The 27,984-nt window shown below is 53.1% G+C and overlaps 11 protein-coding genes across 11 annotated transcripts; 6 read left to right on the forward strand and 5 right to left on the reverse strand.

Annotated features, from left to right (window-relative positions):
* Positions 1 to 253: 253 nt before the first annotated feature.
* On the reverse strand, positions 254 to 2,177 carry Z520_00232 (uncharacterized protein; the record flags this gene model as incomplete). Its single annotated transcript, XM_016770753.1, has 4 exons — positions 254 to 1,408; positions 1,471 to 1,703; positions 1,759 to 2,003; positions 2,041 to 2,177. 4 exons carry the CDS (start codon positions 2,175 to 2,177, stop codon positions 254 to 256), a joined length of 1,770 nt encoding a protein of 589 aa, XP_016637663.1.
* A 757-nt stretch (positions 2,178 to 2,934) lies between these two features.
* On the forward strand, positions 2,935 to 4,266 carry Z520_00233 (uncharacterized protein; the record flags this gene model as incomplete). Its single annotated transcript, XM_016770754.1, has 3 exons — positions 2,935 to 3,086; positions 3,142 to 3,782; positions 3,836 to 4,266. 3 exons carry the CDS (start codon positions 2,935 to 2,937, stop codon positions 4,264 to 4,266), a joined length of 1,224 nt encoding a protein of 407 aa, XP_016637664.1.
* Positions 4,267 to 5,148: 882 nt separating this feature from the next.
* Z520_00234 (uncharacterized protein) lies at positions 5,149 to 6,148 on the forward strand (the record flags this gene model as incomplete). Its single annotated transcript, XM_016770755.1, has 3 exons — positions 5,149 to 5,216; positions 5,274 to 5,768; positions 5,821 to 6,148. The coding sequence occupies 3 exons, from the start codon at positions 5,149 to 5,151 to the stop codon at positions 6,146 to 6,148; spliced, it is 891 nt and encodes a 296-aa protein (XP_016637665.1).
* A 1,189-nt stretch (positions 6,149 to 7,337) lies between these two features.
* Positions 7,338 to 9,351, reverse strand: Z520_00235 (uncharacterized protein; the record flags this gene model as incomplete). The annotated part of the gene is made up of 2 exons (XM_016770756.1): positions 7,338 to 8,975; positions 9,097 to 9,351. 2 exons carry the CDS (start codon positions 9,349 to 9,351, stop codon positions 7,338 to 7,340), a joined length of 1,893 nt encoding a protein of 630 aa, XP_016637666.1.
* Positions 9,352 to 10,269: 918 nt separating this feature from the next.
* On the forward strand, positions 10,270 to 11,064 carry Z520_00236 (uncharacterized protein; the record flags this gene model as incomplete). Its single annotated transcript, XM_016770757.1, has 1 exon — positions 10,270 to 11,064. One exon carries the CDS (start codon positions 10,270 to 10,272, stop codon positions 11,062 to 11,064), a length of 795 nt encoding a protein of 264 aa, XP_016637667.1.
* A 690-nt stretch (positions 11,065 to 11,754) lies between these two features.
* Z520_00237 (uncharacterized protein) lies at positions 11,755 to 12,731 on the reverse strand (the record flags this gene model as incomplete). The annotated part of the gene is made up of 3 exons (XM_016770758.1): positions 11,755 to 12,252; positions 12,327 to 12,404; positions 12,468 to 12,731. The coding sequence occupies 3 exons, from the start codon at positions 12,729 to 12,731 to the stop codon at positions 11,755 to 11,757; spliced, it is 840 nt and encodes a 279-aa protein (XP_016637668.1).
* A 531-nt stretch (positions 12,732 to 13,262) lies between these two features.
* Z520_00238 (uncharacterized protein) lies at positions 13,263 to 19,457 on the reverse strand (the record flags this gene model as incomplete). Its single annotated transcript, XM_016770759.1, has 1 exon — positions 13,263 to 19,457. One exon carries the CDS (start codon positions 19,455 to 19,457, stop codon positions 13,263 to 13,265), a length of 6,195 nt encoding a protein of 2,064 aa, XP_016637669.1.
* Positions 19,458 to 19,602: 145 nt separating this feature from the next.
* Z520_00239 (uncharacterized protein) lies at positions 19,603 to 20,415 on the forward strand (the record flags this gene model as incomplete). Its single annotated transcript, XM_016770760.1, has 2 exons — positions 19,603 to 19,687; positions 19,841 to 20,415. The coding sequence occupies 2 exons, from the start codon at positions 19,603 to 19,605 to the stop codon at positions 20,413 to 20,415; spliced, it is 660 nt and encodes a 219-aa protein (XP_016637670.1).
* Positions 20,416 to 20,615: 200 nt separating this feature from the next.
* On the reverse strand, positions 20,616 to 21,596 carry Z520_00240 (uncharacterized protein; the record flags this gene model as incomplete). Its single annotated transcript, XM_016770761.1, has 2 exons — positions 20,616 to 20,745; positions 20,797 to 21,596. 2 exons carry the CDS (start codon positions 21,594 to 21,596, stop codon positions 20,616 to 20,618), a joined length of 930 nt encoding a protein of 309 aa, XP_016637671.1.
* A 1,330-nt stretch (positions 21,597 to 22,926) lies between these two features.
* Z520_00241 (uncharacterized protein) lies at positions 22,927 to 24,643 on the forward strand (the record flags this gene model as incomplete). Its single annotated transcript, XM_016770762.1, has 3 exons — positions 22,927 to 23,226; positions 23,282 to 24,274; positions 24,326 to 24,643. 3 exons carry the CDS (start codon positions 22,927 to 22,929, stop codon positions 24,641 to 24,643), a joined length of 1,611 nt encoding a protein of 536 aa, XP_016637672.1.
* An 894-nt stretch (positions 24,644 to 25,537) lies between these two features.
* Z520_00242 (uncharacterized protein) lies at positions 25,538 to 27,980 on the forward strand (the record flags this gene model as incomplete). Its single annotated transcript, XM_016770763.1, has 3 exons — positions 25,538 to 26,324; positions 26,412 to 26,828; positions 26,905 to 27,980. The coding sequence occupies 3 exons, from the start codon at positions 25,538 to 25,540 to the stop codon at positions 27,978 to 27,980; spliced, it is 2,280 nt and encodes a 759-aa protein (XP_016637673.1).
* Between the last annotated feature and the right edge of the window lie 4 nt (positions 27,981 to 27,984).

Genomic DNA, 27,984 nt, shown 5'->3' on the forward strand with positions numbered 1-27,984 from the left:
AATGAGCACTTTTTTGAAACCACTGAACTCAAGGTTCCTCTCTTTAATGCTCCTGAATCCATCCATACTAAGTACTCTGAGCCCACTCCCAGCTCGGTCCGTGATCGCGTGTAATGCAACGCAAGGCTACGCGAGGCTAGGCAATATAAATGCAACTCCGCGTACCCCGTAGTGTTGTAGAATAGACTTAGCAGAGATTCACCATTCGACACATACATACACGGTGCGATGGATCCTAGTCAAGTATAGCAAATCATTTCACGCCTCCACCACTCCTCCGCTTCCTCCTCGTGACCCTTACAGGCAAACCGCCCTCCATAGGGAGAGTCAAGGAATTGGCGCTGCGGCGCTGACCAGACAAGGAATCCATGTTCAGACCGTCGTTGACTTCCTCAAAGTCCCACTCATACAGCATCCGCACCAGCACCCACGCGCCCATCAGCTCGGCCATCTTCTTGCCCAAACAGCTGCGCGGGCCGCCGTTGAAGACGGGGAACTCGCCCGCCGAGTATTTGGAGCCTGTGAATTTGAGTGTATGTTGTTCGGGCGCGGTGTTAGTGTCCGCGTCTGAGTTTGAATTCGGCTTTGAGGTATCGGTTTCTAACCAGCGCTCGGGGCGGAACGAGTGCGCGTCTTCGCCGAATGTTGAGGAGGACCGGTTCAGTGCCCAGATGCACCACACTACCACTGCCCCGGCGGGCAAGGAGGTGCCGTCCGGTAGAGTGACGGGTTGGGTGGTCTGCTTTATTTCAAAGGGGACGGGTGGGTAGAGGCGCAGGGATTCGTAGAAGGCAGCCATAGTGTAAGGAAGGGAGCTGGGTTGGAGGGCTGATACGTCGATTTCAACATCCTCGTCCTCGCTTTCAGCAGATGCAACTGCAGCAGCATCTAAGGACTTCTTCTCCACTGTAGGAGCGGGCTTCACTTGGAATTTCGAATCGATTTCTTCTCTTACCCGCTTTAATGCCTCGGGATGTCTCAGCAACGCATAGAACGTCCAGGTGAAACTCTGGGCCGTGGTATCTCGACCCGCAGACAGGAAATTGAGAGCTGCATCGGCAACAATTTTCGGATCTCCCAACGATTCGATCAGCGAATCGATCAGCGATCCAAATCCCAACCCAAATTCGTCGTCGTCGTTGTCGGGCTGTTCACGCTGCTTCTTGAGCGTGGTCTCCTCCTCGTGGGTGTTGGTGATGAGACTTTCAAACGCTTCTCGAGCACGACGCTTCCGCGCTTCGGACACAATCTGACGGCCGAAGCGTTTCACTTCGACAAGCGCCGCGCGGAAGGAAGAGCCTGTGAAGATCTCGGTGAGGCGGTAGAGGGGGTTTTGAAAGCGGAGACCAATCTGGGACGAGGCGTGGTCGAAGGCTTTGCTGAATGGGGACGAGGCCTCGATTTCCATCTGGACAGGAAGGGAGTATACGTCAGAGTTAGCTACCAGATCTCAATCTATGTCTTTCTTACATCGTAGGCCATGTGTCCCACCACCGTGGTCGTGAGATCATGGAAGATCCTCTGTAAGTCGACTACGGATCGATCCTGGGCGGCTTGAGAGAGGACGTTCATGGTGGAATCTTGATAGATCTCTGGTAGAACATCATCGATCATGATATCGAGATTTGTGCCACTAAAGAACTTCAACCCGGCTTTCCGTTGTGCGCGCCACAACTCGCCTGATGCATTGATAATGCCATAACCTTTACTCACGTCAGGTCAACCATGGGACAGTTCATGTTCAACTCAGCAACCTACCGAAAAGATCCCAAGATCGTTCTCTGAAGAACTCGCCCTTGGTGATGGCTGCTTCGTTTTTGAGCACATACTCCAAAACTTGGGGACTGTTGATGACTACGCCGGGAGGCAGCGAAGGAACGGAAATCTCGAATGTCTCATGGCCAAATATGTGCTGGCATTTCACGAACCAGTCGAAGAGGACATGGCGAGGTTTGAGGAACTGGATGGCATTTCCAAGGAGCGGGAGGGAGTCTGGCGCATGTCTGCGTGGGTATTGGTTAGGGGCATAGTCGATCTCACAGAGGCAGCTTTGATGGGATGGAATGGAATGCTTGCCTCAGGGGTTGACCATGGCGATGAATGCTGGGCTTTCGCACGAAAACATAGTAGAGTGAGAGGCCCAGCAAGAGTGCGATGGAGGTCGTGAGCCAAATCATCGCTGATTTGACGGCAGCTAATTACATTGAACGGCCGTAAAGCCAGCATTTGTGCTCGAGCCGTTAGGCTACTACCAGGCGATTCTTATGGCCCAAGAGCCGAGGTGGCGAGCCTTATGAGGCTGTCGATGGGGGCCATGACGCGGAAAATACGGGCTGAGATGGACTTGGTCACTGGTGATGGAGGTGATGGCCACCCGATGCAGCTTGTGAGCTTGTGCAGATGGGAGCGAGCTAGAGCCACTCGGAAGGGCAGAGTTCCTGACTGCGTTGTTCGCAGGAGTCCAGGACAAGGATGCCTATTTTCTGCAACAATCCCATTAGATCCTGATTAATAGATCGCCCCAGTCGAATCATGCGGTTAAAACGGTGATGATATCCTCGCCCTTTGATTCGCGGGTTCCTTCCAAGGACGAGTCCCGACGCACACGAGCACCAGCCTTCACATAGTTACTAGTACCTCCCAACTTCTTACATGGCACCTTTGCGAGCATTTACCGCTCACTCAAAGTTCCAAACCTACCTAGGTACTCATCCTCAGTGGGAAAGTCACTTAATCGCCGACTGAGACGCTCCTCTCTTTTTTCAATCGTCGCTCATTATCTCAACGCCCGCAGACAACCCTCCTTAGGCGCCTGTTTTATCCGTGTTTCATCCATACAAGAATATCCCAACGTCATCACTCGAAAAACTGTTGGGGGCCCGTATTCCCTACTTCTCGCGACCACTCCCTCAAGCCACAACCACCACCACAGTCATGTCGCCCTCAGCATGCCACACCAAGGTCACCCCGCCATACCAACGACCCAATCTATATATCCATGGCATTGGCGTCGAATACCCTCCTTATGAAATCAAGCCAGACCATTTGGCCACCCTTGCCAGGCGCTTTTACCCCAGTACCCCAGCGTGAGCCTCCATCCACTGATTTGGAGAGTTGAGCCCCATTGACGTATTTTTCTAGACTCGAAAAGGTGCTGAGGATCAATGAATATACTGGGATCGACTCTCGTTCTGCAATTGGCAACATTGATCACCCCATTGCGAATGCGCCTGAGCCCCCAACAATAGCTGAGCTGTGCGATTTGTTCCTTGACCACGGTGTGAAGTTGTCAATAGAAGCTTGCCGCAAGGCTCTCAAGCAATGGGGAGGAGACCTGTCCGAAATCACCCACGTTGTCGCGACTACCTGTACCAACTCGGCCAATCCAGGCTATGACCATTATGTCATCAAGGGACTCGGTCTCAATCCCAGCATAGAAAAAGTCCTTCTGCACGGAGTGGGTTGTTCTGGCGGTCTCGGAGCGTTACGAACGGCAGCGAACATTGCGCTGGGTTCCAGCTTTCGGCGGAAGCCTGCGCGCATCCTGGTCTTTGCCTGCGAGATATCAAGCACCCTCGTTAGATCTGAGCTGGACTCGATCCACAAGAATCAGGAGGTCAGAATAGGCGTCACCTTGTTCAGTGACTGTGCCTCAGCTGTGGTCCTCGGTAATGGTTTCAGCGACCGCTATGACGAAGAACCGATCTTGGAGCTCCTAGGTTGGGACCATAAGATTATTGAAGACACTGAAAAGGATCTGGGGTTTGACGTTGACCCTGTTGGTAAGTACAGTGTGCTCTTTGTTGAAGCATTCAGCTGCTGATTGGGATGCTAGGATGGAAAGTGGTCTTGACGCAGCGAGTTCCCAAACTAGCCGCGGCTGCTGTCCCTGCCATGTTCGAGGACCTGGTAGGATCGATACCAGAGCTTGTCGATCTGGGAAAATTCAAGGCCTCGGAATATGACTGGGCGCTTCATCCTGGCGGCTCCACGATTATCACCGGGGTAGAACGAGCGATGAATCTGAAACCTGAGCTTCTTCGCGCAAGCTATGAGGTTTACATTACTCACGGCAATAGTTCCAGCGCCACCATCTTTAGTGTCATGAATCGACTGCTCGAGGGTGAGACGACAGACCACATCGTGGCGTGTGCCTTCGGCCCAGGGATTGCCGTCGAGATGATGATGCTCAAAAGAAGCAACCAAGGGTCAGACCCAGGAACTGAAAGCCCAACGGAGACCCTGGTGGCCGAGGACGTTGACTGAGGTTGCGGTATTGAAGGCTTGGCTGTGTCGGCATCTCTAAGGGTGACTTTCCATGTACAGGGCGCACCAGGCGTCATGGAGTAGCGCAGCAAAGCAAATGACATGTACAACGAGGTAGAGAAATGCCTCAGAAACGATGATTGGTTTTCGCGCCTGTGCCTGTGTAGTCAATCTGTTTACAGACCGGATACAAGGGGCAACATGATAGATTGCTAGCGCTGCAGCGACTTTGCCAGACACATCATCTGGGGGCCGGTTGACGAATACCATTGCCACCAGGACGGAGGCCAGTATAAGCGCGGCATATTGCCGAACAACAGCATGTGCATGCGGCGTGTACACTCCCAGCTGGCGCGAGGGAAAGAGATAGAACGAGAGGCACGCGGGGATTTCGATGACCACGTGGGTGAGGAATCCGAGATGTGGCGGGAGCATTTCTGGATGACCTAGGAGGGCCTAGAGATGATGGATGGAGTCGACGAACAGGTTGAAATGAAGCCCCGGAAGGGGAGTAGGAAGTATTTGACCGTTTCAAAGGAGATAAGTTTACGATTTCTCGTCCCAAGTTTAGCAATGCTCCACCACCGCTAGAGTTCAAAGGTTTTCAAGCTGATCGCTGTTCCGCCCAGATGCCGGCTGGATAAGCCATAATAATGCATAACAACCTGGAATACGAGGTTACGAGGTGATGAGGAGCAGTTGAATGACGTCTTTTCGAGGCTGAAACTCACTAATTAATTTCAGACACGATTCAACGCCTTCCCACCCCAAAATGTTGCGAGGCACCCGAGATGTATAGTCCCCATTTATTTATATTCCTCCAGTCTGGCGGTGTTATTATGGACTGTCAGAACAGAACCTTGAGAGTTGTGCCGCATCTCAATGATGCCCGCTAACCAGACGGTCTGGCTTCGTCGGAGGCATTTCTTCGAAGTCAACGATCAGCCATGGTATTCACCGTCCTTCCCTGTCCCGCAGCTCGAGACATGTGCTGAACAAGATTGCAGGTTCCCTCAAACCCTCAGAGAAAAAGTGCAAGACTACCTGACCCTGGGTTGGATCAATAGACTGCCGATTATCCAGTCCACCTCGCCAGCGGCGCTCGTCTCTCGCGTGCTATCCACCGTCCTTGGTCCTCGACTCTCAGAGTATGTCTACGTCGACTTCGCCTCCGGTGCAGGTGGTCCGACACCTTACATTGAGAATCATTTGAACAGCGAGCTTCGTGCTGCGGGAAAGGAAGAAGTGAAATTTGTCCTCACCGACATCAGCCCACACGTCAGTGCTTGGGAGGCAGCGGCAAAGAAGAGCAAGAACATCAGCTACATTCCCCAGAGTGTGGACGCCACGAACGCTCCAACCCAGGAGACTCTGCTCAAGGACGTTCCCGACGCAAAGGGGAAGAAGGTCATGCGTCTTTTCAGTCTGGCGTTCCACCACTTTGACGATGACCTTGGTGCAAAAATCCTCCAGAACACCATCGAGACGTCGGACGGATTCTGGTGAGTGTTCCTCTATTTCTGTTCTGGGGCGTCTCGAGTAACTGTAACTCAGCATCTTTGAGCTCCAGTCTCGACACCTCAGTTCCTTTATCCTCGTCAGTCTGCTCTGGCCGCTCGCAATGCTCATGACGCCATTTTATTTTCTCCGCAGACCGGGCCATCTGTTCTTCACCTACCTCGTCCCCATTGTTCCGTTCATCTGGGTCTGGGATGGCTACATTTCGTGTCTGAGGACAAGAACGCCCGAGGAAGTCGAAGCTCTCCTCCGCCGGCATGTCCCGAGTGAGAAGCTGGTCAATTGGAAGTTTAAGAGTGGTCAAGCTTGTCATACCTGGCCTATTGGCTATCTCAACTGGATTATCTGCTACAAGGAAGATTGAACGCTGCTTTAATGGAATCACACAGCAAAATCATACTCTTGTTCCATGCTTCGCCGGCGAAGATCAGTAATTGCCAAAACCATCCTCCATTCCAAAACGTTTCCAAACCATCTCCAGAACATATAGCTCTCGTCCCAATTGCTCAACTGCTACTACACCGATTTGCTTTTCATCGAGACCCAGACAGATATCTCCAGTTCCATGAAACGAAGGTCTCTGCGATTTTGACCATGGCGTGTTTCCTTTGAACCCAGCAAATCTCTGCAACTAATTCCGACCCGACCTGGGACGGGGTGGATGGTCGATTGCTGGTTTAGGGCGATGAGGTTTGGCAAAGGCTTTCAAGCCCTTCAACTATCCTGGGTTAGGTTACGAAGTTCTTGAACGTGGTGAGCACGGACCTGGCCGGAGATCATCGTGATGCTGGTGAACCTCTTTTGAGGCAGAGTATACTATCTTCTCCGGAGCAAGTCAGTCTTTCTGTGAATTAAGTCAGCACGCGAAAAGAGTTTGGGGGGAAGAGCAGATGAACCTCTAAAGCTAAACGCTGACACTTCTCCAATACGTCTCTTTTCTTTTGGGAGAGATAGCAGACTGACGAACGAAATTGGCGAGTATTTCCTCTATATATATATTTTGGTTGTCGTCGTCGGTGGGACCAGCTCAGCCTCGGGCGGCCATATGGTCGACCAGCTATCCAACCTATCCCAGCGCTTACGAGCCGCCGGGTCGGGTTTCGCAACTGAATTAGGCCGGCCCATCGCTCAGAAACTCCTGCCCTTCAGCGGTTGAGCGCTCTGCTAGAATCTCAGACGTCGTCACGGAGATTCTCCTGCATGCATCGGCCTTGACACGCACAACCACCGCTGTTTCGTAAATTCTCTAGCGGACGGCAGGTCGAGGGAGGGCCCCTGCAGCTGTATTGCAGCACTGTCAACATGACAAAATTGGAGCATCCTCCGCTCTGAGTGTCTTCAATTTCATGCTGGGAAATGCTTTGAAATTGAAAAAGTGTGTGGCTGTGGCTGTCGTGAACAAAAAAATTGCTGGATAATTCCTTTGTGCTGCAGGTGTGGTCTCCCCTTTCCACCTCGCGCCAATCCGATAGTATCTACAAAAAGGTGAGACATCGGAATTTCAGATTCAGTACAGAAGCAGGTGGATATTGTCCGGTATAAAACCAGCTTGTTCACAATTTGCTCTCCCCTCCTCCGCCGCCGTGTTTTTCCTTGGTCTCCATCCACCCAAAGCTTGCCGCGCTGTTCAGCCCGGGATCGATGATGACGTTCAAGACACAGACCTTTTCCGTCTCGAGGAACGCCTGCCTCGTCGCCTCGGCCAACTCGTCCTCGGTGCGCACAAGCCAGCCTCTCCCACCGACCATGTCGGCGAGACACTCATACCGCGTCTCGTACAAGAGGGACGTACTCCGGAGTCCTCTCCTGCCATCAATCTGTTTGCCCTCCCTGGGGACAGTGACAATCTTCGTATCATCACTCGCGGTCTGCGCTTGCTTCTCCTTCCAGCCCGTCTCGTCCGCTGCATCGCCCTTGTATATCCCGCTGTTATTCATCACGATGATCAGGACGTCCATCTTGTGCCGGGCCATGGTCTCGATCTCCATACCCGAAAACCCAAACGCCGAGTCCCCCTCGAGCGCGACGATCTTTTTTGCGGCGCGATGAGGGATGTTGTACGCCGCCCAGGCGGCAATCGCGTATCCCATCCCCACGCCCATGGTCGCGTATGTGCCAGCGTCCAGGCGCTGGCGCGGGTGCTCGAGAGGGAACACGCTGCGTGAGATGTCCATCGTATTCGCCCCCTCGGAGACATACACGACCCCGCCGTCCTGAGGGGGTGAGAGGGCGTGGAGCTGAGACTTGATGATGTGGTAGGCACGCTCGTACGTCAGCAGAGCGTTGGGCTTGGTAGGCGTAGTCGCCAGACGGACGGACTTTTGTTCGTTCTTGGCTGCACTTGCCGCGAGGACGGAGAAGTATGACGGCTTTGACGAGGACGGCGACGGCGAGGAGGAGCGGAATGTATCTCTCGAAAACGCCTTCCACCCCATCCCGAGCTGCTGGCAGAGTTGATCCACGACTAACCCAATGTCTCCGAAAATGCTCAACGAAGGCTGGCCGAGACTGTTGGCCCGGCCGAGTTCTTCGGCGGAGATGTCGACCTGGATGATCTTGACGTCCGGACGGTACTTGGGCGCCTCGCCGAAATGGAGGATCCAGTTCAACCGCGCGCCCAGGAGGAGGATCACGTCGGCGTGCTTGAGCGCCGCGGAGCGGGCGGCCGATGTGTTGAGCGGGTGCGCGTCGGGCACGACGCCCTTGCCCATGGGTGTCGGGAGGAAAGGTAAGTGGTGGGTCGAGACGAGGCTGCGGATGGAGCTCTCGGCTCGGGCGTACGCTGCGCCCTTGCCGACGATCACGAGCGGCGCGGACGCGGATTTGAGGAGATCCGCTGCCGCGACGATGAGGGCGGGATCCGGCGACGGTTTGGGCGGCGACAGAACAGTGATTGGTGGATGGTGCGAAGTCGATCTTCTCGCTGGAACCGTTGGCTCCATGATCAATTCCGTGGGCAGGTCCACGAAGCACGGGCCCGGCCGGCCGTACCAGGCGATGCGGTAGGCGTTGCGGATCGCGGCGACGATGGTGGCCGGGTCCCGCGACGTGGGCCGGATGGCGCGCTTGGTGTGCGGCGTCAGCAGGGCGATGGCGTCCATCTCCTGGAAGCCGCCCTTGGTGGCGAGGCTGGACTCGGACGAGCCGCCCAGGACGAGCAAGGGGAACGCATTGGCTGAGGCATTGCCAATCTGTGTCGGACGAAATATCAGGTCTCAGCCAAGAGAGAAGATATATAAAAACAAGAACAAGAACACCATCATCCACAAAGGAACGAAAGACAAACGACAAAGCCCACGGGGTGTGACTTACCCCAGCCATACCATGCAGAATCCCCGGCCCGCCCGTCAAAAGACACACCCCGGGCTTCCCCGTGAGATATCCATAGACGCTCGCCGCGTAGCTGCACGCCTGCTCGTTGCGGTACCCAATCACCCGGATCCCCAGGTCGATGGCCTCCTCGGCGATTTCGGCCACGGGGATTCCGACAAGAGTGTGGATGACGGGAATGCCCAGGTCGTGGAGGGCTTGGGCGATGACTTTTGCGCCCGTGGGAGGAGGGTCCATGATGCGTGCCTAAGAGGAGACAAGAGGGAAAATTATGTGGGAAGAAGTGGGTTAAAAAAACCCCAGAACAACGAGCAATTCAGGTCAGGTGTGGTGTGTGTAAATATGTATTATACAGCCAGCGTTCTGGGAAGGTCACATTTGGGCCTTGGGCCGGCCTTGAGGAAGGCTTCTGTTTGTGCAGTGTTTTAGATGTAGACGAAATGGGAGACGGTCGAGAACGCCCTGCCTGATACTTGGAGCACTCTTTGGATCGGGGACACTCCCTTTTTTCTTTCCTGTTCTTTTGCTGCTTGCCCGGGCTGGAAGAGGTGACGGTTAGGAAAGGAGGAGAAGTGTGTATATATACGCATGTATGCTCGTATTGTATGGCAATGCTTGTGATAGACCCGAGGTATCCTGGATCAGGAAACCCCCTAACAAGTTCAACACCCGCAGACCAGGCGGGACTTTTTACGATACATAAATGCTTCCTTTCACATACCCTGTGCCAGCCAGCCTCGTTGATGGCCTGCATGACCAGACTTCTCTATTGCTGCACTTCTTACTCCAGAGGAACGTTTTTGAGTCTTTGAACCGAGGTCGAACTGAAAAAGACGTTTGGCTATTCCCCCGACTTTCGGAATAGAACTTTGGGTTTCTCCGCAGCAAAGGTGGGTGGGCGGGCTGATCTGACCACGAAAGTCTTGCCATTGGGGGGGAAAGGGGGGCAGCTTGCTGGAGGTACATATCGTGGGGTGATTGATTATGCTTTGTCGGAATAAAGCCTCGCTTAGACCTGAGAAGACGGAAGCGTCTGAAAAGCTTGACTACAGTACATCAGCGTCCGGCGGCGAAAAGGGGGATCAGATAGATTAGGGACGGCGTATGTAACCAGACGAACTACTGTCGTTTTCAATCTCCCAAGGATCTATCTCCATGGCCAGCGCCGTCTCATCCCTCCACGCCGGGTCAGGCAACGAACGCTTCAACGCCGAAGCCGCCTCGTGGGACCGGAACCCTTTTGTCCACAGCGCCAGCAGGCATGCGTCGACTGCAATACTCTCGCGCTTCCCAGCGCTCAAGAACCCACCGGGCCCCAACGGACTGGACATCCTGGAGATCGGCTGCGGCACGGGCCTGCTCTCGTTCATGCTGGCACCGTATGCGAGACGTCTGGTCGCCGTCGACGCCGCGGAGGGGATGATTGACGTTCTCAAAACCAAACTCCAGGCAGACGGGGCGCCGCAGAACATTGTGCCTGTGGCGGTCCTGCTGGAGGATCCCGAGGACAAAAGCCTCCCCCCAGCAGACGATAAGGAACCTAATGGGAAAAGGCTCAAGTTCGACCTCATCACGTCGCACCTGGTCCTGCACCATATCCCGGACTTGCGGGCGGTGCTGACGACCATGCTCGGCTGCCTGAAGGACGGGGGCAGCATTGCTCTAACGGACTTTGAGGACACGGGACCAGAATCGAAGAGGTTCCACGCGAAGTCGAGGATGGGCGGCGTCGAGAGGCACGGGATCAATCGCGACATGATGGAAATCCTGCTCAACGAGGTCGGCTTCGTCAATGTTCGCGTCGAAACCGCCTGGAGCATGGACAAGACCGTCGAGAAATTCGAGGGCGAGTTTGGCGACCAGGGAAGGCCGAACAACCAACAAGGCCAGGGCGAGATTCGGAGCTTTCCCTTTGTACTGTGTATGGGTGAAAGGAAGTTTTGTCAGTGAGCTGCAGCCGTCTCATTGACTGGGTCGCCTCGACTCGACATCTGTTCAACAATATGTCAAGTGAGTGGGCCAGAGCCATGGTTCTCTGGAGTGTGGGAGGGACAGAATCAATTCTCGACTCCGAGTTCTCCCTGACGGATTTCATCACCGATTTTGCCACGGGCTTGGGACGGTGGTCGAGTTTCACATCGAGAGCCAGCTTCGGACAATACACGCAGCATGGCGGGCAACGCATTGGGTATAGGATGGGACACGGCAGTGTGCTGGGTTGTCTCAAATACCGGGTCGGAGAAGTCAAGGAGCAATGAAACAATTGACCATCACATTAAAGATGAACGGAAACCTGTAATTCCAGCCCCGAAACACCAACGTATGCCAACTGACCCCAGCTACTCACTTCCTCCAGCTGTCTTCCCTAGTGTCTCCTTCTTTCCAAGCTCTCATCCCCTCCTAGATGCTTCCCAGACCTGTGAAGACAGTTGCCAAAAGAGCTGATGTGCGTCCTCGCCCATTAAGTAGTTGCTGTCACTCGAGCTGTCGTCCGAGCTCTTTCTTGTCTCCACTGCCTAGCACCCAGATCCAGTGGTTTTGTAATAATTGCTTATGACCGGTTGTCCTCGGGAATTGAGCAATATCCGCAGCATAACCGAGCCAAAAGCTGTATTGCTGTCCCAAACGCTCGGAGGCCTCTTAGACCTCGAGCAGGGCTGCCTTTTCCTCGACAACGCCGTCCTCGACTTTCGCCGCCTGCAACTTCAACGCCTGTCTACGGGCAAGTCTCTTTTCCATGCGGAACTGCATGACCGTCCCCAAAAGGATGCCAAGGTTGATTTGCACGGGCACCACGATCAAAGCATACTCAATATTCTTCACCCGTGCAAGGTCCAATTTCTCCAGTGTCTGGAATGCTCCATATCCCAAGCTCGTGGTAATGGCGATACCGAGAAGGAAGAAAGCACGAACGACCCAGTTTTTGCGTGTGTTTTTCGGGAATTTGGTGGAGCCGCAGGTGCGAGAGTCGACGTAGATGAAGGTGTGGATCAAGTACCAGACATACGTGAAGCATGAGAAGCCGATGGAGATGGGAAGAAGGATCATATTGAGCTTCTTAAGCAGGCAGATAATTTTCGTCGCTTTCGGGGATTTGGACGGGTCGTCAGAGGCAGGAAGGGTTTTTGGAACCCACCACTGTTAAGCACAAGCATCAGTAAGGCGCCCGGCTTTCTTATAACGTACGTCGATTTGGGAGGATGTGGGCTTACATCGAAAAGCGGCATCCAAATGATCATGAATACGCAGACGTACAACCAGCTGACAATATATCCAACCGTGTAGGCAATCTGATCAGCAGAAAGTGTCAGCGACCATCAAACATCCCGAGAGCTTGTTAAGAAGGAGCGTACACCGTAGTCGTCCTCCCCGGGAGCCGGATATTCATGCTTTCCAGCATACACAATCTGCAACGGCCCAACCCGGAGGGCTTCCGCGAGGGCCATGAGCAGAATGACGCAGCGAATCTGCTTTCTCATCATGCGAAGATTGAATCTGCGGATCTTCTTCCAGTCCTCCACATCGGGCGTAGAGGTTGGAGAGGGAAGAGCATTGGGGATGGTGGTGTCGTCAGCTGCCCGGCGGGAGCAGCGACGAGAGGACCACGGGCAAGGCATAGTGATGCTCAATTGACGGCGGTGGGAGTCGAGCTGCATCAGCCAAGTACGGACGAAGTGTTTAGCAAACAATGATGTGGTGAGAAGAGGTTGTGAGAAGACGGGGAGACGATAAAGATGATCAGATCAATTGAGGTGCAGGGGAGGCTGTGAAATGGCTGTTGCCTTGCCAGTTTGTTACGCAGTGACGGTGACGGGGCGAGGGGGCATTGGGGGCATTGGGGGTCAGCCTGGCTTGCCTGGGCGGCGTCGGGACCTATCAGCTCCGAATTCCTCTCAGATGTCCATCGCCTATTGGGCAACCCGAAGAGCTCCCTGGCGCCTGAGGCGTCTTCACTAGTCCAACTCCAGCTTAGTGACTGCAGCCCCAATTGGGGATGGTGTAAGCCTTGTGCATCCTCTCAGACTCCAAATGGCATGTTTCAGCCTCATGCACACAAGATCGACAGATATGCCTAGAACCCGGGCTGTGAACACGGCGACTTTCATGTTTCCATGCGACTCGTAGACTTGGTATTATAGTTCTCGCTTCTAACCCAAAAACACGGGTATCCCATACATCACAGGCGCTGCCCCGTTGAGATACTTCAATAAACACGCATCGCGAGAGTTTGCCACAGCCTCATCCAAAGACACTCGTCCAGCTTTCTGCCCATGACCTGTCTGGTGCCTTTTCCCATTATCTTTGCCAGCCCTGGCATTGCCAGGCTTGTGGAGTGTCTGTGCTCCTGAGCTGCCATCGATGTCGATCAATCCCCATTCCGCCATAAGCTCCATTGCGAAACGGTCAATATCCCGATCAGTGACATCCCACAGCGTTCCCACCACTGCAGGGCTGCCTGCACTGAGATAACTCAAAGGCATTCCATGCGGCTCATAGACTCCGCACTCGGTCAACTTGGCACTACTGCAACCCATCAACAGTGCCACTGCACACTTTTCCATCCTTCGGATGGTGCGAGGTCTGATGTACTGCCCACCGCCGCCATGGCCAAAGTAGAGCATGAGCGAACTGTCCTTCAAAGCCGCCTCGAACTCATTTCCCTCCGGCTGCCGATTGACAATGGCACGGTATTCGGGCAGCTGAGTCTGGAAAATCTGGCCAAAAGTCTCTTGCGTTGCCTTTAGGTCAGAAGACGGGTTGAGGATATATGCACCATCTGTTCTCGGAATCATGTAGCCTTCAAGGTCGTGCCCTTGTCCTCCAATGACTTTCAACCGTTCCCAAACAGATGCGATGGATGGCATCCTGGAGATGCCTTGGTTCTTCAAACATGACAACGACTCCCAAGGGAACAGCTGCAACTCTTTATCCAAGACCAGAATCACATGGCCCTGCTTCTCGCGCGACACTGAACGTCGATCGTGGTAAGAATGCAACGCGTCCAATACCTCAACCAACATGGCGTCAAAATCGATCTCGTCATATGCGTTGCGCTCACCATTGAATTGTAATATATCAATAACAAAGTAGAGAAGGTCTGTGACCGCATCTTCCAACTCCAATTCTCGAGGATGGCCGAGCGCCACAAAAAGCTCCAGCACATGATCATGAAGTTCAATCACATGGTCGCATGACTTGGACGATTTCTGCCTCGAGGGAAGGTGTCTATTCAGTGCTGAAGAGAGACATTGTCCGAATTTCCTGAGTTCGCTCTCGTCGATGTCACAGGCAGAGAGTAGTCCTCGAAAGCCGCCAAACCAGATGTTCTCGATATTCTCCAGAAGCGTCGCGAGCTGATGATCTAAGGCTTGACGCTCGGCATACCATGCTTTTCTGACAGCCTTATCGACCGAAGAACCCCTAGCATCGTGAGCACTAGAGTTCGCTTTCATGACGATCTCTTGCATCTCGGCTTTGGCACTTTTCAGGTCAAGTTCCTCGTTGTCTCCTTCTGATGGATCTGGTCGGGATAGTGGGACCCTGACAACAAATGGCGACCTCTGGTACGCCAAGTGGGCCACAAAAAGCTCATTTCTATCTTCGTTGAGTCCAAGGTATACGACAGACCACGATGGTGGCAAAAGGCTCGTGTCGTAATTCGACAATTTGTCTGGAAACCGAAACACGCCGTGGTCGTCGACAGTTTTTGCACTGGGCCAATCTTCCATGCTTATTCCCTTGGCCGCACTGACCTCGCCCGCAGTCACAAAGCGCTCGCGTGTCAGGGCAAGATCGAGCGGACCCGTTATGTCCAACACGACGTTTGAAGTACAGCTGACCAGTGGTTGGTTCAAGGCCGATGAAAGCAAACTGATCTGGGTCAGCAGTTTGTGGCAAGTGTGAACAGTGTCGCAGGCTATTCGATTTTGCTCTTTGTCGCTTACTTGCCGGAGGATGTCGTAGGCTTCAAGCAGCAGTGCTGTTCCGTCCTTTAATGTCTCTGCCGTCTGCTTTTGCCTCGACCTCTTCTTCGAGTCATCGTTCTTTCCGTAGAGTGCCCGAGAGCCTGCAGCTTGTACAAATGATACCCTGCCACTTTTCCTCGCTGATCGATACCTTACGGGAATTGCGACAGCTGTTTCGGCGAGCACATTATGTATGGTATCTTCAGAGAAGATCTTGAGCGCAGAGTGGACCAAACTGAGAGCGACTGATGTGGAGCTCCGGCCATCGCCGTATCTGTCGCATCGAAAGCCAGTATCTGAGGGATTCATCGAATCCGCGTAACCATGGCAAGCCCGTAGTCTAGACTCCAGAATTGATATTCTCGCAATGAAGCCACTCAGCTCCAAAGAAGATTCCAAGGATGATGCACACTCCTTCGGCGTAGATTTGATCGACTCATTCCCTTTCTGTCCCTTGACAGCACGTTTCCTCCCTGAAGGCTTTGCCGAGGCGCTAGTGGCAGTAACTTTTTGAATCTCGCTCACAGCCAGTCTAATGGACGGAGAATCCTTGTCAAGGTGAAGGTGCTTTGTCTCGACCAAGCACCGGGAAGCGGCTGAGTCGTCCCCAAGTATTAGATATGTTTCGACTTGGTTAAGAGACACAAGGACCCGTATCCAATGTACATGGAAGTCTTTCGTGAGTTGTGACAGCTCGTGAACTGTATTTTGTGCCTTCTCGACCTGACCAGCTCGGGCGTGCAGCAGACTTAGCTCACTCAGGGCAACTATCGTATGGATCGAATGCCCCCATTTCCGCGCAGACTTCAGTGTCTGCTCATAGAACATAGCGGCGTCTTGATATATGCCGCAATGGGCATTCAGAAATGCCATGTGGCTGAACACCGAGCAGCACAACGACACCTCGGGCCCAAGCACAATTGCGCTCGACGTCAATCGTACCACCGGAGCGGAGGACAGGTCAAGATTGGAGAAGTCGACGGAAAGACTGTGCAGTTCAGGATCGAACGAGCCATCTGACTGTGGAGGAGTTGCGGAGGTGCAGATTCTTTCAATAGAAGACCAGATAGTTGCTGAGACTTTGGCGGATTGTCGTGCGAGAACGATGGCCTTTGCCAGCTGACCTGAATCATAAGCCAGTCGCGATGCCAAATGAGCAGCTCTGCACCATGTACTCTGTTCTCGCAACCTAGCCTTGCTCGACACCCTGTTTCTTGATGTTTCCCGGGCCTGCCATGCATTTCGAGCGCGCTCTAGCCACATGGAGCATTGATCTAAATCTCCCGCATACAAATGGTGTTCCGAGTAGGCGAGTGCAAATTCTGCTTCGAACATTGGGTCATTCTTGCCTTCATATGTCGTTTCGACCATGGAAAATACCTTACGGGCGGACTGAAGTTCCCTCAGCACGTCGTAGAATTGACCTTTGCGGAGGAGGATTCTCTTGGGTGATATTTCTTGACCGTGGACTCCGAGATTTCCTAAATGTTGCAAAGCTTCCAGAGCCGTCAGGCCAGTATCACAGTCTCCAAGAATTGCTGCGTATTCGACGAAAAGCAGAAGTGGAGCGATGTGTGCTTCCGCATCAAGACAGTCCACACGTGTCTCTTCACGTGTCTTGCAGCCCAGAACGATCTCGCACAGTTGTTTTACCCCTTGCGACAAAGTTTGGATGGGCAGCAGTCCGGCAAAGAATCCATGTTGGAGGCAGAGGAGCGACCGAAGTTCTGGCTCATATCTGCCCAGGAAGACATTTTCCCCTGCGGGAAGGCTGACTGTGAGTAGACTGTGAATGACAGAGGAGTCAATTACAAAGGTCGAAGGTGGCAGCCGCTTCCTCAAGGCCAACTCCAATAGCTGATTGATGAACCTCATGATGTACACATGATATTGCGGCTGTTGCATGAGTGACAATATGGTCTTCACCGTTGTTGCACACAGACTGAGACGACGGTCATCCTTGCTTAGCTCCAACATGGCAAGTAATTGTTTCTCGAGCAGCACTGCGCGATGAAAGGCTGGTAAGGATGGGTCATCATAAAAGCTCCCATCGTTCCCATTTGTCGAGGCATGATCAAGGACTGATCTAGAATACGTGATTAGGACTCTTCCAAAAGCTTTGCATCCCGGATTCGAATCTGACCACGCACGAGAAAATGAAACAGATAGGAGCAGGTCGGCAGCATGACTGAGGACCTCTTCCTTAATGCTGGTATCGATGGCATTTCGAAGAGCGGCGTTAGCCCTTTGAAAGTCGTGCATCTCCAAATAACAGGCTGCCAACCTTTCATATTTGAGGGCGATATGCACTCCCTCTCGATCGTTCAATGGCAAGTCCAATAGTCCCACAAGGGATAAGTCTAGGATCTTGGCCTGTTCCGAAGGAGGTTTGCTCTCTCTGACGACTTCCAAGTACCGTGACCAAAACAACTGAGATATCCGTACTCTAAGCTGGTTGAACGACGACTCCAATTGGTAGAGCGTAATCAAGCTAGCGCATTCAGCTCGAAGAGATTGGATTACTGCAGAGCAACCTTTGAGGGCTTCTAATCCCTCCGCCGCCAATTCTGAGTCTCCCATGATAGCACATTGTTCGGTGGACAGCACAGCATCAATGGACTTCAGGAACGTAATCATGAAGGCCTTGCGATTCTCGATGCTTGAATTTTCGGGTATTGGCAGCAGGACTGAGCCGGTGTGGCGACGCAGGAAGTTGAAAGAACAATAGGTCAAGCGGATAAGAGTCGACTGGAAATCTTGGGAAAGTCGATTTTCTCCCGTGACAGGTCGCGCTTTGTCAACCGAGATCAGTTCCGCGGCTGCTTTGCGAAGCTGGGCCAGATATAGTAGAAACCGGTCGAGATCTGATGCAGAGACTTCTCCTGCCTCTGCAAGAGCTCTTTCCACACCCTTTAACGACTCCAATGTTTTTGACGACCCACTTGAAACTCTTAGACGCTGTAACGTGATTTGACACCGTAGAATCAGATGCGAAACGCCGCTGATTTGCCGAAGGCGCTCTTCCACCAGAGCAATGAGCTGAGGATATTCGTCTGGATCTCGGACAACATGCAGCAGAGTCTCCATCAAATCTGCCGGAACCAAAAATTCGCATTTTGCTACCTCCATAAGCTTGTGAAATGAAGCAAGTTCTTCAAACATGCAAGTTGTCGACCCTTTTATATCCTTGGATGTCGCGAATAGTCGCTTGATTGCTCTGTGAAGCGGTCGCCATACTTCTGTTGCAGGTTCAGGTAAGTGGCCAGAGTGAATCCAGGAATCGAACTTGATGCGTAACGACAAGCAAAAGAGTCTGAAAAGGTCTTCAGATGATGAGTTTCCTGCTTGTGAGCTCGTGGAAAGCGCGTACAGCTTAGATAAGGCATGAGATATAGTGCGGAGCTGCGAGGAAGACTGTTCTAATGTCAGGAGCTGTTTGTCCAGTCCTTTTGACGTAATCCAGGCTGGACTTCCAACGGTTTCCTGTTGAAGTGTCCTCAGAAGCTCTAGGTCGACACATTTTGCGCCAACCAGTAGAGAAAGGCGCAGAGCTTGGCTTTGCAAAGATGCTGTGAATCGGAACTTGTGGCTGTTATCTGCTGCATCTGGCCGCCCCAGTAGAAACCTCGCGATGCTTGCTTGAGGAGCAGGTCTCCTTTTGACCTGATTTCCCCAGTATCTTTCGTAGACGTCGCAGAGCTGACGTTGTGATTGGGTCGTAAGATTCAAGGAAATGCTTCTGTCTAGCAAGATCAATGCGGCATTATCCAGGCCTAGGTTGCTGTCCGCGGTGGATATCACATCTTTGGAATCATCCTTCCTCAAAAACTGCAATGCAGAGTATGAAATGTCTGCCAATAAGCCCCAATCCGTTGGATGAGGGCAAGGGGTGCTCTTCTTGGAGTTGATGGCGGGGATTTTTCGCTCTCTGTCGGATGATCGTGCTTGGAGTGGTCCGTCACCGGGCCCAAAGGACGGCGCGCTGCTTGTTGCTGGAGATTCTCTTAGAGCTTTGACAGCCTCTCCGAGTCTCTTCAACGTGGAGTTGAATATTTCAGTGGCAATCTTTCGCCGCTCGGCCGGCGACAGACGTGGGACCTGCTCGTCATTGCTCTCATGGAGTTGGGTTGCTGTGCCTGGCTTTTTCCTGTCTCTGGTCGCGGGCCTGATCGGTGGTCGACTAATACCAGAGCTTTTTATTTTCCCGACCCTTTTGTTTGAAGCGCGAACGGCCTTGGATTCACACTCATCGTAGGAACCAAGGCCGAGAATTGCTCGCAAAAATCTCAAGGTTCCTGTCGTGGGGGCCGTGAGGTTGAGGTGGGCGCGAACCACATCAACCGGCGCAGGAGCAACGGCGTCCTGAAGTATTGTCATTGTAAAGCTATGATTATCGTTAAGTGCATGGCGCACTATATTACCGGTCGGGATATTACTTGGATTTGATTATGTTGAATGCAATACTTGGTACGCCATTGATGGTTTGAAGCGCGTAATGGCCACATTCGGCCATGAAATAAACATGGAACTCGCCGCTGAGACGCCGGTGACGCTAAATACCGACTTGGCGCAGTTGGCTTCCGCGAAGCACATGAAACTTCTCTGGAGTGAATTCCTAAAGTATCAGAGTTGAATTGCAGACTATACGCCGGAATTCATGTACACCGCTCTTTGCTGAAGATAAATGAGTTGCACGAAGCCCCTACTACGCTGCAGCCTAGCTCAGACTCGTCTGGTCAGAACAAATGTACTGAGCCCAGGTCAGTCCCGGCTACGCTGGCTGCGCCGATCCCGCCATACAACCTCTCAAGAGGGCCGTCTCCCTCGCATAGCTCAGACTTCCATATGGGATTCAATCATCCCGAGAGCATTTCGAGACAGATCCCGACAGCGCCAGCAGCCTCTGCAAAAGAAACCCACAAATCCGGCGACATATTTCATTTGGATCTACATTCTGATCGGCTCCCAGGCCATTCGAATTATGGGTGTCAAGAACGAATTCGTGGCCTTTTCTCGCAGAGCGGACATCAAGATAGAAAAGCTGAGAGAGGTGGTTACAAGGCTGCAGAATGGCGAAGAAGTGGATGTCGAGAAGATCTTAGGCACCGGAGATGAAAAGCAAGAGCGTGAATGGGAAGAAGTGCTGGAAGAACTTCAAAGGGAGGACAGAGTCTGGCAAAGCAACAAGAAGAAAAGTCGCGAAGTACATGAGCGCCTGGCCAAGGAAGAACAAGACGCCAATCCCGTCAACGACGCTCAGGATAAAGCTTTGGCTGTTGATCCGTTACCTCCAACCTCTGGCATTGCCGTTCCACCACGTCCTGGGTTCTACTGAATTCCTCAAATGCATGTGTATGGCCGATATATGGCGAGGAAGAATGAAAACAATTTTAGTGTGGAGGTTCCATCACGCTGAGCTTGGTCCAAGAAACAACTTGGCAGTGACACCATTCATACCTGCCCCCGGCAAGAGACCGCCTTGCAGTACAATCTGCTATGCGTCTCTTCTGAGCGTCCTGAAGCGTGGATCTCTGCTCACACCCTCTTCAACACAAAGCCGAGCCGAGGGAAATGCATGCGAAGACCGTTGGGCAGCTCGACGACTATCTCCCGCCTGCTCAGGCCTACCAGTTTACCCTCTTGTGGTCTGCCGCCAGGTTTTGCACTGCGGGCTAGTCAACCAGCGGATTTTCGCGCAGTCGAAGGGGTGACTTACTCGTCAGTGGTACCGACTGAGACGTGCGTTCCTGCTTGCAGTCCGTTAGGGTCCGCAGGATCAATGCCGATATCCTCCGCAGCATAGCCCGAGCTCAAGATCCTTTCCTTCGCGTCTTCTGCACTGATCTTATCGGCATCATTCTCAGCGGTATGCAGTGGAAGTCCATTGATCCAAGCGTGGACCTTCGGAAAGTCCTCGGCCGAGAAGCCTGGCTCAGTCTGGATGTCCATGGTCTGCAACACCATTTTAATCATCCAACTTGCGTGGATGTCGGCGATGGAGCATTTGTCCCCTCCAATCCAGGGGCCATTCGCCAGAAAATCATTCTCGACATCGTCCAACATTTGGCGGAACTCGGCCAGTGCACTGGGCCGTAGTTCCTCGTAGTCTGGGCGGTTAAAGACCGAGAATAGTTCTTCCCTATCTTTCAGAAATTCCGTGCTGATCATCTTCATGGGCACAAGTGGGAGACAGACCCAAAAGCTGCGGTATCCGAAAGCTTCATACGCATGGTCAGCCGGGCTTTGGGTCAGAGCCGCCGCTTTCGCTGGGAAGACGGTCTGTACAGCTTCCATGAAGACACGATTGTCGGCATACAAATCGCGGCCTATGGCATTGACAGGGATCCGTCTGTAGGTGATGCCTAGGCCCGCAAGAATAGGACGTGGCATCACAAAGGGCTGTTCGCAAACCTGGAATGGTATGCGACACATTGACAGAAGATTCCGGGCCTTTTGCGCGTTCGGTGCGAATTGGTAGTCATAGAGGACTACGGGATGTTCTGAAATGCCGTTCATCTTGGACAGCTGGGCTGAAGAGATTCACAATACGTGCATCCCTTGAACGAACGGTTCCTGGCCACACCTCTACGGAGGTCAATGTGAGTCTGCCTCACATTGCACCCTGCTTTATATTGCTCCTTTCCGCATGCCCGCAGTACATCTCCTTTGCGGGGAGGGATCATGTAGTAGATCTAGGCGGGGAAAGGGTCTATCCACAGGTCCTCGGATACGCTGGTGCCAACGTGAACCTTTTCTAGCAAGGTTGCAACCTTTCCTATTAGCTGAAGTGTTGTATTTGGAAGATGAGTTGCGTCATTCATCGACCACCACCAGGTTCATGGGAGGCCGGGAAGACGCTGCCAAATTGTATGGAGTTGGTTCTTCTTGTGAGAGGAACCCTGCTTCCAGCTATGCTTCTCCTGGCAGTGTATCTCGTGCATGCTATGGCCCTGTAAATTGTGTCCGTATAGGTATGCACCTTCTGTCCTGGTAGAGACTCCATTTAGGACTTGGGGGCTGGATGGCTAGTTGGCCATTGGCAACGGGCCCTACGGCTCCAAGTCCACTTGTTCTGGGTTTCCAGCACGTCTTGAACAGAGTGGCCATTGAGGTGCAATGTTGCCGGACAAGCAATAGAATGTCTTGTTGAGGAGCGTTGCTCTGTGCCACAAGTGAAAGAAGTTACCTGAAGTGTAGGCAGCCATAGGTACATCCATCAGGGATTGCATAATGCACGTCACAGTAAGAACCGACATTGGCTATGCTCGACAGTTCGTTCCGCAGTTCGCTGGGAAACCAATCGTGACTGTAGAGCGAGAAGCGATCGAAAGCGAGGGAATGTTTGCCCGCCATTCACGTTCAACAGTGGAGAGCGATCTCGACCCGCCAAGGCTAGGAGTGCCTCCAACTTGCCTCCGCTTTTTGATATTTTTCAGACTTGTCCTTACAAAGGCGATTTCTGCAGTGTGCACCAAGCAACAGCAATTGACCTTCGGATTCATCCACCGCACATCGCACAATCACCCATCACATACCCCAGCCTTTCATAATTTCATTTTCCACCATCCTCTTCTTGTTGCGCGTCTCTTGTGCTTCAATCCATTGTTTCTTCCCCCCCTTGGAGGAATCACTTGTCTGTTTGCCTGCGTGCTAGATTTATCGACTAAGAGTCTGCAATATCTATCACGCTTGATTGACCGCGCCGCTGGTTCAATCCTCTTATTTCCCATCCGCGACCAACCTCATAGTCTCCTATCCTATTATTTCAATTAGCGACGCGATTCGCTCTCAGTCCAAAAGAACGCCGCTGAACCGCGTCAGGCTGCTCTCACGCTGATATCTCACCATGGCGACCGAGACCGTCCCTGTTAATGGCCTGTACGGGGCAACCCATTATGGCCAGCCTGCTGAACTTGCCGCCTCGACCCCCTCTGCGCCGGCTCATGCTGCCTCCGCTTCTCAAAGCACTACCACCTCCGCCACTCAGCAAAAGGCAGACCCTCAAGAGATTGGCTGGTACTTTGTGGAGCAGTATTATACAACTCTATCTAAGAGTCCAGAAAAGATCCACCTGTTTTATTCCAAGAAGTCACAGCTGGTCACGGGCGTCGAGGCTGAGAAAGTCGTTCCTGCTGTTGGGACAAAGGTACGTTGTCACTTTTAAGAGGTGTTCAGGTTTTGCTGACAAGGAGGAAACACAGGCCATCAGCGAGAAGATTAAAGCCCTCGATCTCCAAGACTGCAAAGTGCGCGTCCTCAATGTCGACTCCCAGGCCTCGTTCAACAACATTGTAGTCCAGGTGATTGGCGAGATGTCCAATAAGTCAGAACCGCATCACAAATTTGTTCAAACTTTCGTCCTTGCTGAACAACCCAACGGCTACTTCGTCCTCAACGATATCTTCCGCTACCTTAGTGATGATGAGGACGAGATTGTTGAAGATGAACAACCTCAGGCAGAAGTCCCGGCTGAAGAGCCGCCCACCCCTGCTGCAGGTGTGGCAGATATCCCATCTCATAGTGGAGACGTCGTTGCTACCGAGGACGCTGTTGAGAAGGTTGACGAGATACTGGCGGAGGAAAAGGTGGAAGAAACACAAGCAGCTGAAGAAGCAGCCGAGGTCAATGGCGATGCCGTTCCTGCTCCTGCTGAAGAAGCAGCAGAGGCTACAGAGCTCTCAGGTCCCACGGAGGAGGCCAACAATGTTGCCCAAGAGACTACCGAGCCTGCCGTAAGCGAGCAGCCTGCTGAACCCGAAGCCGTTGCAGCCGAACCGGCCACAGAGGCAGCTGCGCCAGCCCCAACTCCTGCCGAAGCACCTCCCGCGAAAAAGACTTGGGCCAGCATGTTGGGAGGTGGCGTTCAAAAGCCAGCTGTTCCCGCCCTTCCTTTGACTCCTGCACCACAACCAAAAGCTCCCCGACCTACGCAACCTACACAAGCCCCTAAAGCTCCAGTGGAACCTGTACCAGCAACCCCGAACACAACTTCCAGCACCCCGACCTCACAGAGCAATGGCTGGCAAACTGCAGATCACAGCAAGAAGAGCAATCGACCACCGAACAGAACCGTATCAGAGGGGACCACGATGGCGTACATTAAGAACGTAAACGACAAAGTCGATGCTAGGATCCTTCGAGAGGTTCTCGAGAAGTACGGCGAGCTCAAATATTTCGACGTGGCGCGACCTAGGGTAGGTCCCGTCCTTTATTGATTACTCTTAAGGTCCACTAACGAAAGATAGAACTGTGCCTTTGTCGAATTTGCTGATGCCGCCGGCTACGCTGCCGCCGTTGCTGCTAACCCCCACACCGTCGGCACTGAACAGATTTACGTCGAAGAGCGTCGACCCCGTCCCAATGCATATGGCGGCAGCAATGCTAACTTCAATCGTGGTGGTGGAACCGCCAACCGGGGCCGGGGTGGCATGCAGAGCGGCCGATCTGGAAGTCAGACCAACTTTCCCAAGGATGCCGGACGTGGTGGGGGATTCCAACGGGGTGGGAAGCCTGGCACTGGTACCGTCACTCCCAAGGGACGTGGCCAAGGCCAAGCTGCGTGAGGTTGTCCAGGTGCGGGATGCTGAAACACAGCATCGCTCACTGAAAGAATCTTTCGTCACTTGCTTCTTGCATTCCCAGGATTTCAGCGGAGCGATCAAAAAGTGATGGGGTTGTTTTTCGACGATTTCCCTGGCACCGGCGTACTTGGAAAAAGTACTTCCCATTACATTACACATATTTTCACGATCCAGCAGTGGTATTCGCATAGCCAGCTTCAGAATTGTTCAGGACGACACTGAAAGTGGGATTTCCGTCACCTTTCACACCTCCAGCGAGCGGGACAGCAACAACTTCGGATCGGCTTTGTTAGAGTCATGGTCCAGGGCAAGCGCGTCTTTTCGAGCGAGGTCATGTATTTGTCTGTGTACGAAGGGGAAATATGTTATCCGAGATCTTGGGATTCCCTAGAGATGGGATGGCACGGGCGTGGGCATGGAACTGTACAGTAGTCCCTCATTGCGAATGAGACATAACCTACCTAATGGTGATTCCGGGTTGGTCCAAAAAAGTTGCGAAACTTTGTATCGGTAGGGAACTGGGTCAATCCTGATGAATCACCAAGAGTGGTATTTATTATATGTCCTTGACGCGCGAAAGTGGGAGGAACAGGCACAATCAGCTGAGGCAGCCGATGCGACGCGATAAGAGGATCGGCCCCGCGTGGTGTGTCCGACGAGGCCGAGTCCTGCCTGCGCTTGTCGTGGGGTAATATCTAGGATAGGCTGAGGAGTAACTTCAGGCCGCGATGTCGGTGACCTGCTTGACTTGTACCTTGCTTTGTTGTCAGCTGTCAATCCTGTCCTTCAACCTAGAAAACAACAACTGCCTTCTACATATCCTCCTTGCCTACTCTATCATCGTCTACTCTTTCGAACCCTCTGGATGACTGCACGATGAGACCAGGGATCGGCCTCGATAACAATACAACAGAGCCACCACGCCCTCGCAAGCCGTCCAATGCCGACTCGCACCCGCCCTCATTAGTTGGTGATCGCGACCGCCATTGCAATCCTGCTACTACTTTCTTCCTCTCACGAGATCCTGATGCCTCCGTCAAGCCGCACCACTCCGACCGGAGTGCTGGAGGGCCATCGTCGACATCGCCCTTGAGCAGTCTGCAGGATACCATCGAGGAAGCCGACCGCGAACGGCCTTCCATCAAGCACACCACACCCCGACAAGCTGAGACCTCAAGCGTAACAAGGAGTGGGAGTCGACGCCGCTCAACCATCAAGCCCGGGACGAACTGTGAACGCTTCCGACGAGGCTCTTCCAGCGCAAACCCCGAGATCAACGCTATCCCACCTCAAACCCTCCTCGAGAGAGCTGTCACTCCGTCGCCCTTACCTTCGCGAGACATTTCTCTACCCGGCAGCCCGAAATCCCTCGCCTCGCGGAAATCGGAACAGACGAGATCGTCTGCCAACTCCGACGATGAGTTGTTGACTAATGCGGATGAGACGGGCAGTCAGGCAATACTGTCCAGTGGTGACGAAGACGAAAATGAGGCTAGAGCTGGGCGAGTCGGTGGTGTTGAAATGTTGTCTTCAATGGGAGGCGGAGTACAGGACAGCCAACCGGAACTTATCATGCCCAGTATCAAGATGCCGTCCAGGCGGCCTTTCACAGAAAGGGGGAAGAGATTGGGAAGATTTAAGATTATGGTTGCAGGTCGCAAAGGTATGTTACCTTCTTCTTATTCTCTGCATGAAGAGACATGGAACAGTGCACCGAACGCAGGCTTACTGACTGTACCACGTAATACAGGCGTGGGAAAGACATCTCTCATAAAATCTATCGTCCAGCTCTGCGAAGACATTGTCCACGTCGATCCGATTATGGCCGCGAGCTCGTCTCACGCTTCCCACCGGACCCCAACCAGTGTCTCAGAGGCAGTTAACGAGGTTTATGCCTCGACAAAACCGTATCCGGTATGGTGGTCCACAATCGAGGAGTCTCGCATCCTGCGCCGGCGCAAATCGATGGGAGACTCCGTGCTTGAACGAAACATCTGCTTTGTGGACACCGGTGATTCCGCTAAGCTGGAGAGGCTCGTTCACTATGCAGAGCAACAGCTCGTGAATGCCATGGTGAGTGTTGATCAGCTCACGAGCGAGTTCTCAGGGTTGTTGAGCGGGCGGGGCGCGAGTCAGGTCGACGTGGTCTTGTATTTGATCTCGAAAGGTAAGCCAATACGTTGCTTCGAACCCAGACGTAACATTTCAGGAGCCGAGTGGTGATTAACCTTGGTGGTCCACAGATACCATGCAAGACGACTGCGAATGTATTCGCCAGTTGTCTGAACTATGCAACATCATTCCTCTGATCGCAAAGTCGGATCTCCTCACTCTTGAAGACCAGCAATACATCAAACAGAGTCTGGACCCCAGCATGTCCAGCTTACCTCGACTCCCGATATCCATACCCTCGACAGCGGAATCAGTCGCATTCACCCCAGAGCCCACCCAAGCCACAGCGACACCGCCAGCAACAGCACCCTTCACAGTAACCTCAACGAATGGTCCCGACCTCGACACGATGGACGCTTCCCTCCTCATGTCCCCTGAATACATCCAACCGCTCCTGCCCTCCGAGCTCAGGTTGCTCGTAGAATCAATGTTTGAGCCTGAGACAGTCGCTTACTTACGCCACACCGCGGCGAGGAAAGTCGTGACTTGGCACCTGGCACATCCACGACTGACCTCCGTGCCATCGCCTTCTCTCCCGTCACAATCGTATAACGCCTCGATGCGGAATTCAACGCTCACCTCTCCACTGCAAACACCACTAAGCACTTCGAACTCTGGCGTGTTGATCCCTGTGGGGTCAGAAGTCTCACTCAACACATCGAACTCTTGGGCACTGGCCAAAGTCGCCGACCACACGCAACGGGAGGAAAGGCTGGCGCAGATGCGGCTAAGCAAATGGGCGAGTGAATTACAGTTGAGCCTGCAAAGGGAAAGGGAGCGGTACGAGCGGTTGGCACGAGGCGAGAGAGCTGTCTGGCTGGTGGAAAGAATGGGAGAAGAAGTCCGCGACGGCACGATCGTGCCTCTGCAGCAGGGAGACAACGCGCAGGCCCTTGTGAGAAAGGGCGGCAAAATCGGCAGGGCATATGGTGTCGAAGTGATGCCCAGCTATCAAATGCAGGATCCGCTGGGGCTGTTGAGATGGCAGGACAGCATGCGTGCACGGGGGTGGATTGCACTGCAGATTGTGGGCAGTTTCGGCGTTGTTGGTGGAATAGCATTCTGGTTGGCGAAGCATTTCGGCGCGACTAGTATTGTTAACGAATGGTGGACGCAAGGCTGGCATTACTTTGGTTGGCATGATTGATGGA

This window comes from Fonsecaea multimorphosa (genome assembly GCF_000836435.1).
Source record: "Fonsecaea multimorphosa CBS 102226 unplaced genomic scaffold supercont1.1, whole genome shotgun sequence".
Lineage (NCBI taxonomy): Eukaryota > Fungi > Ascomycota > Eurotiomycetes > Chaetothyriales > Herpotrichiellaceae > Fonsecaea > Fonsecaea multimorphosa.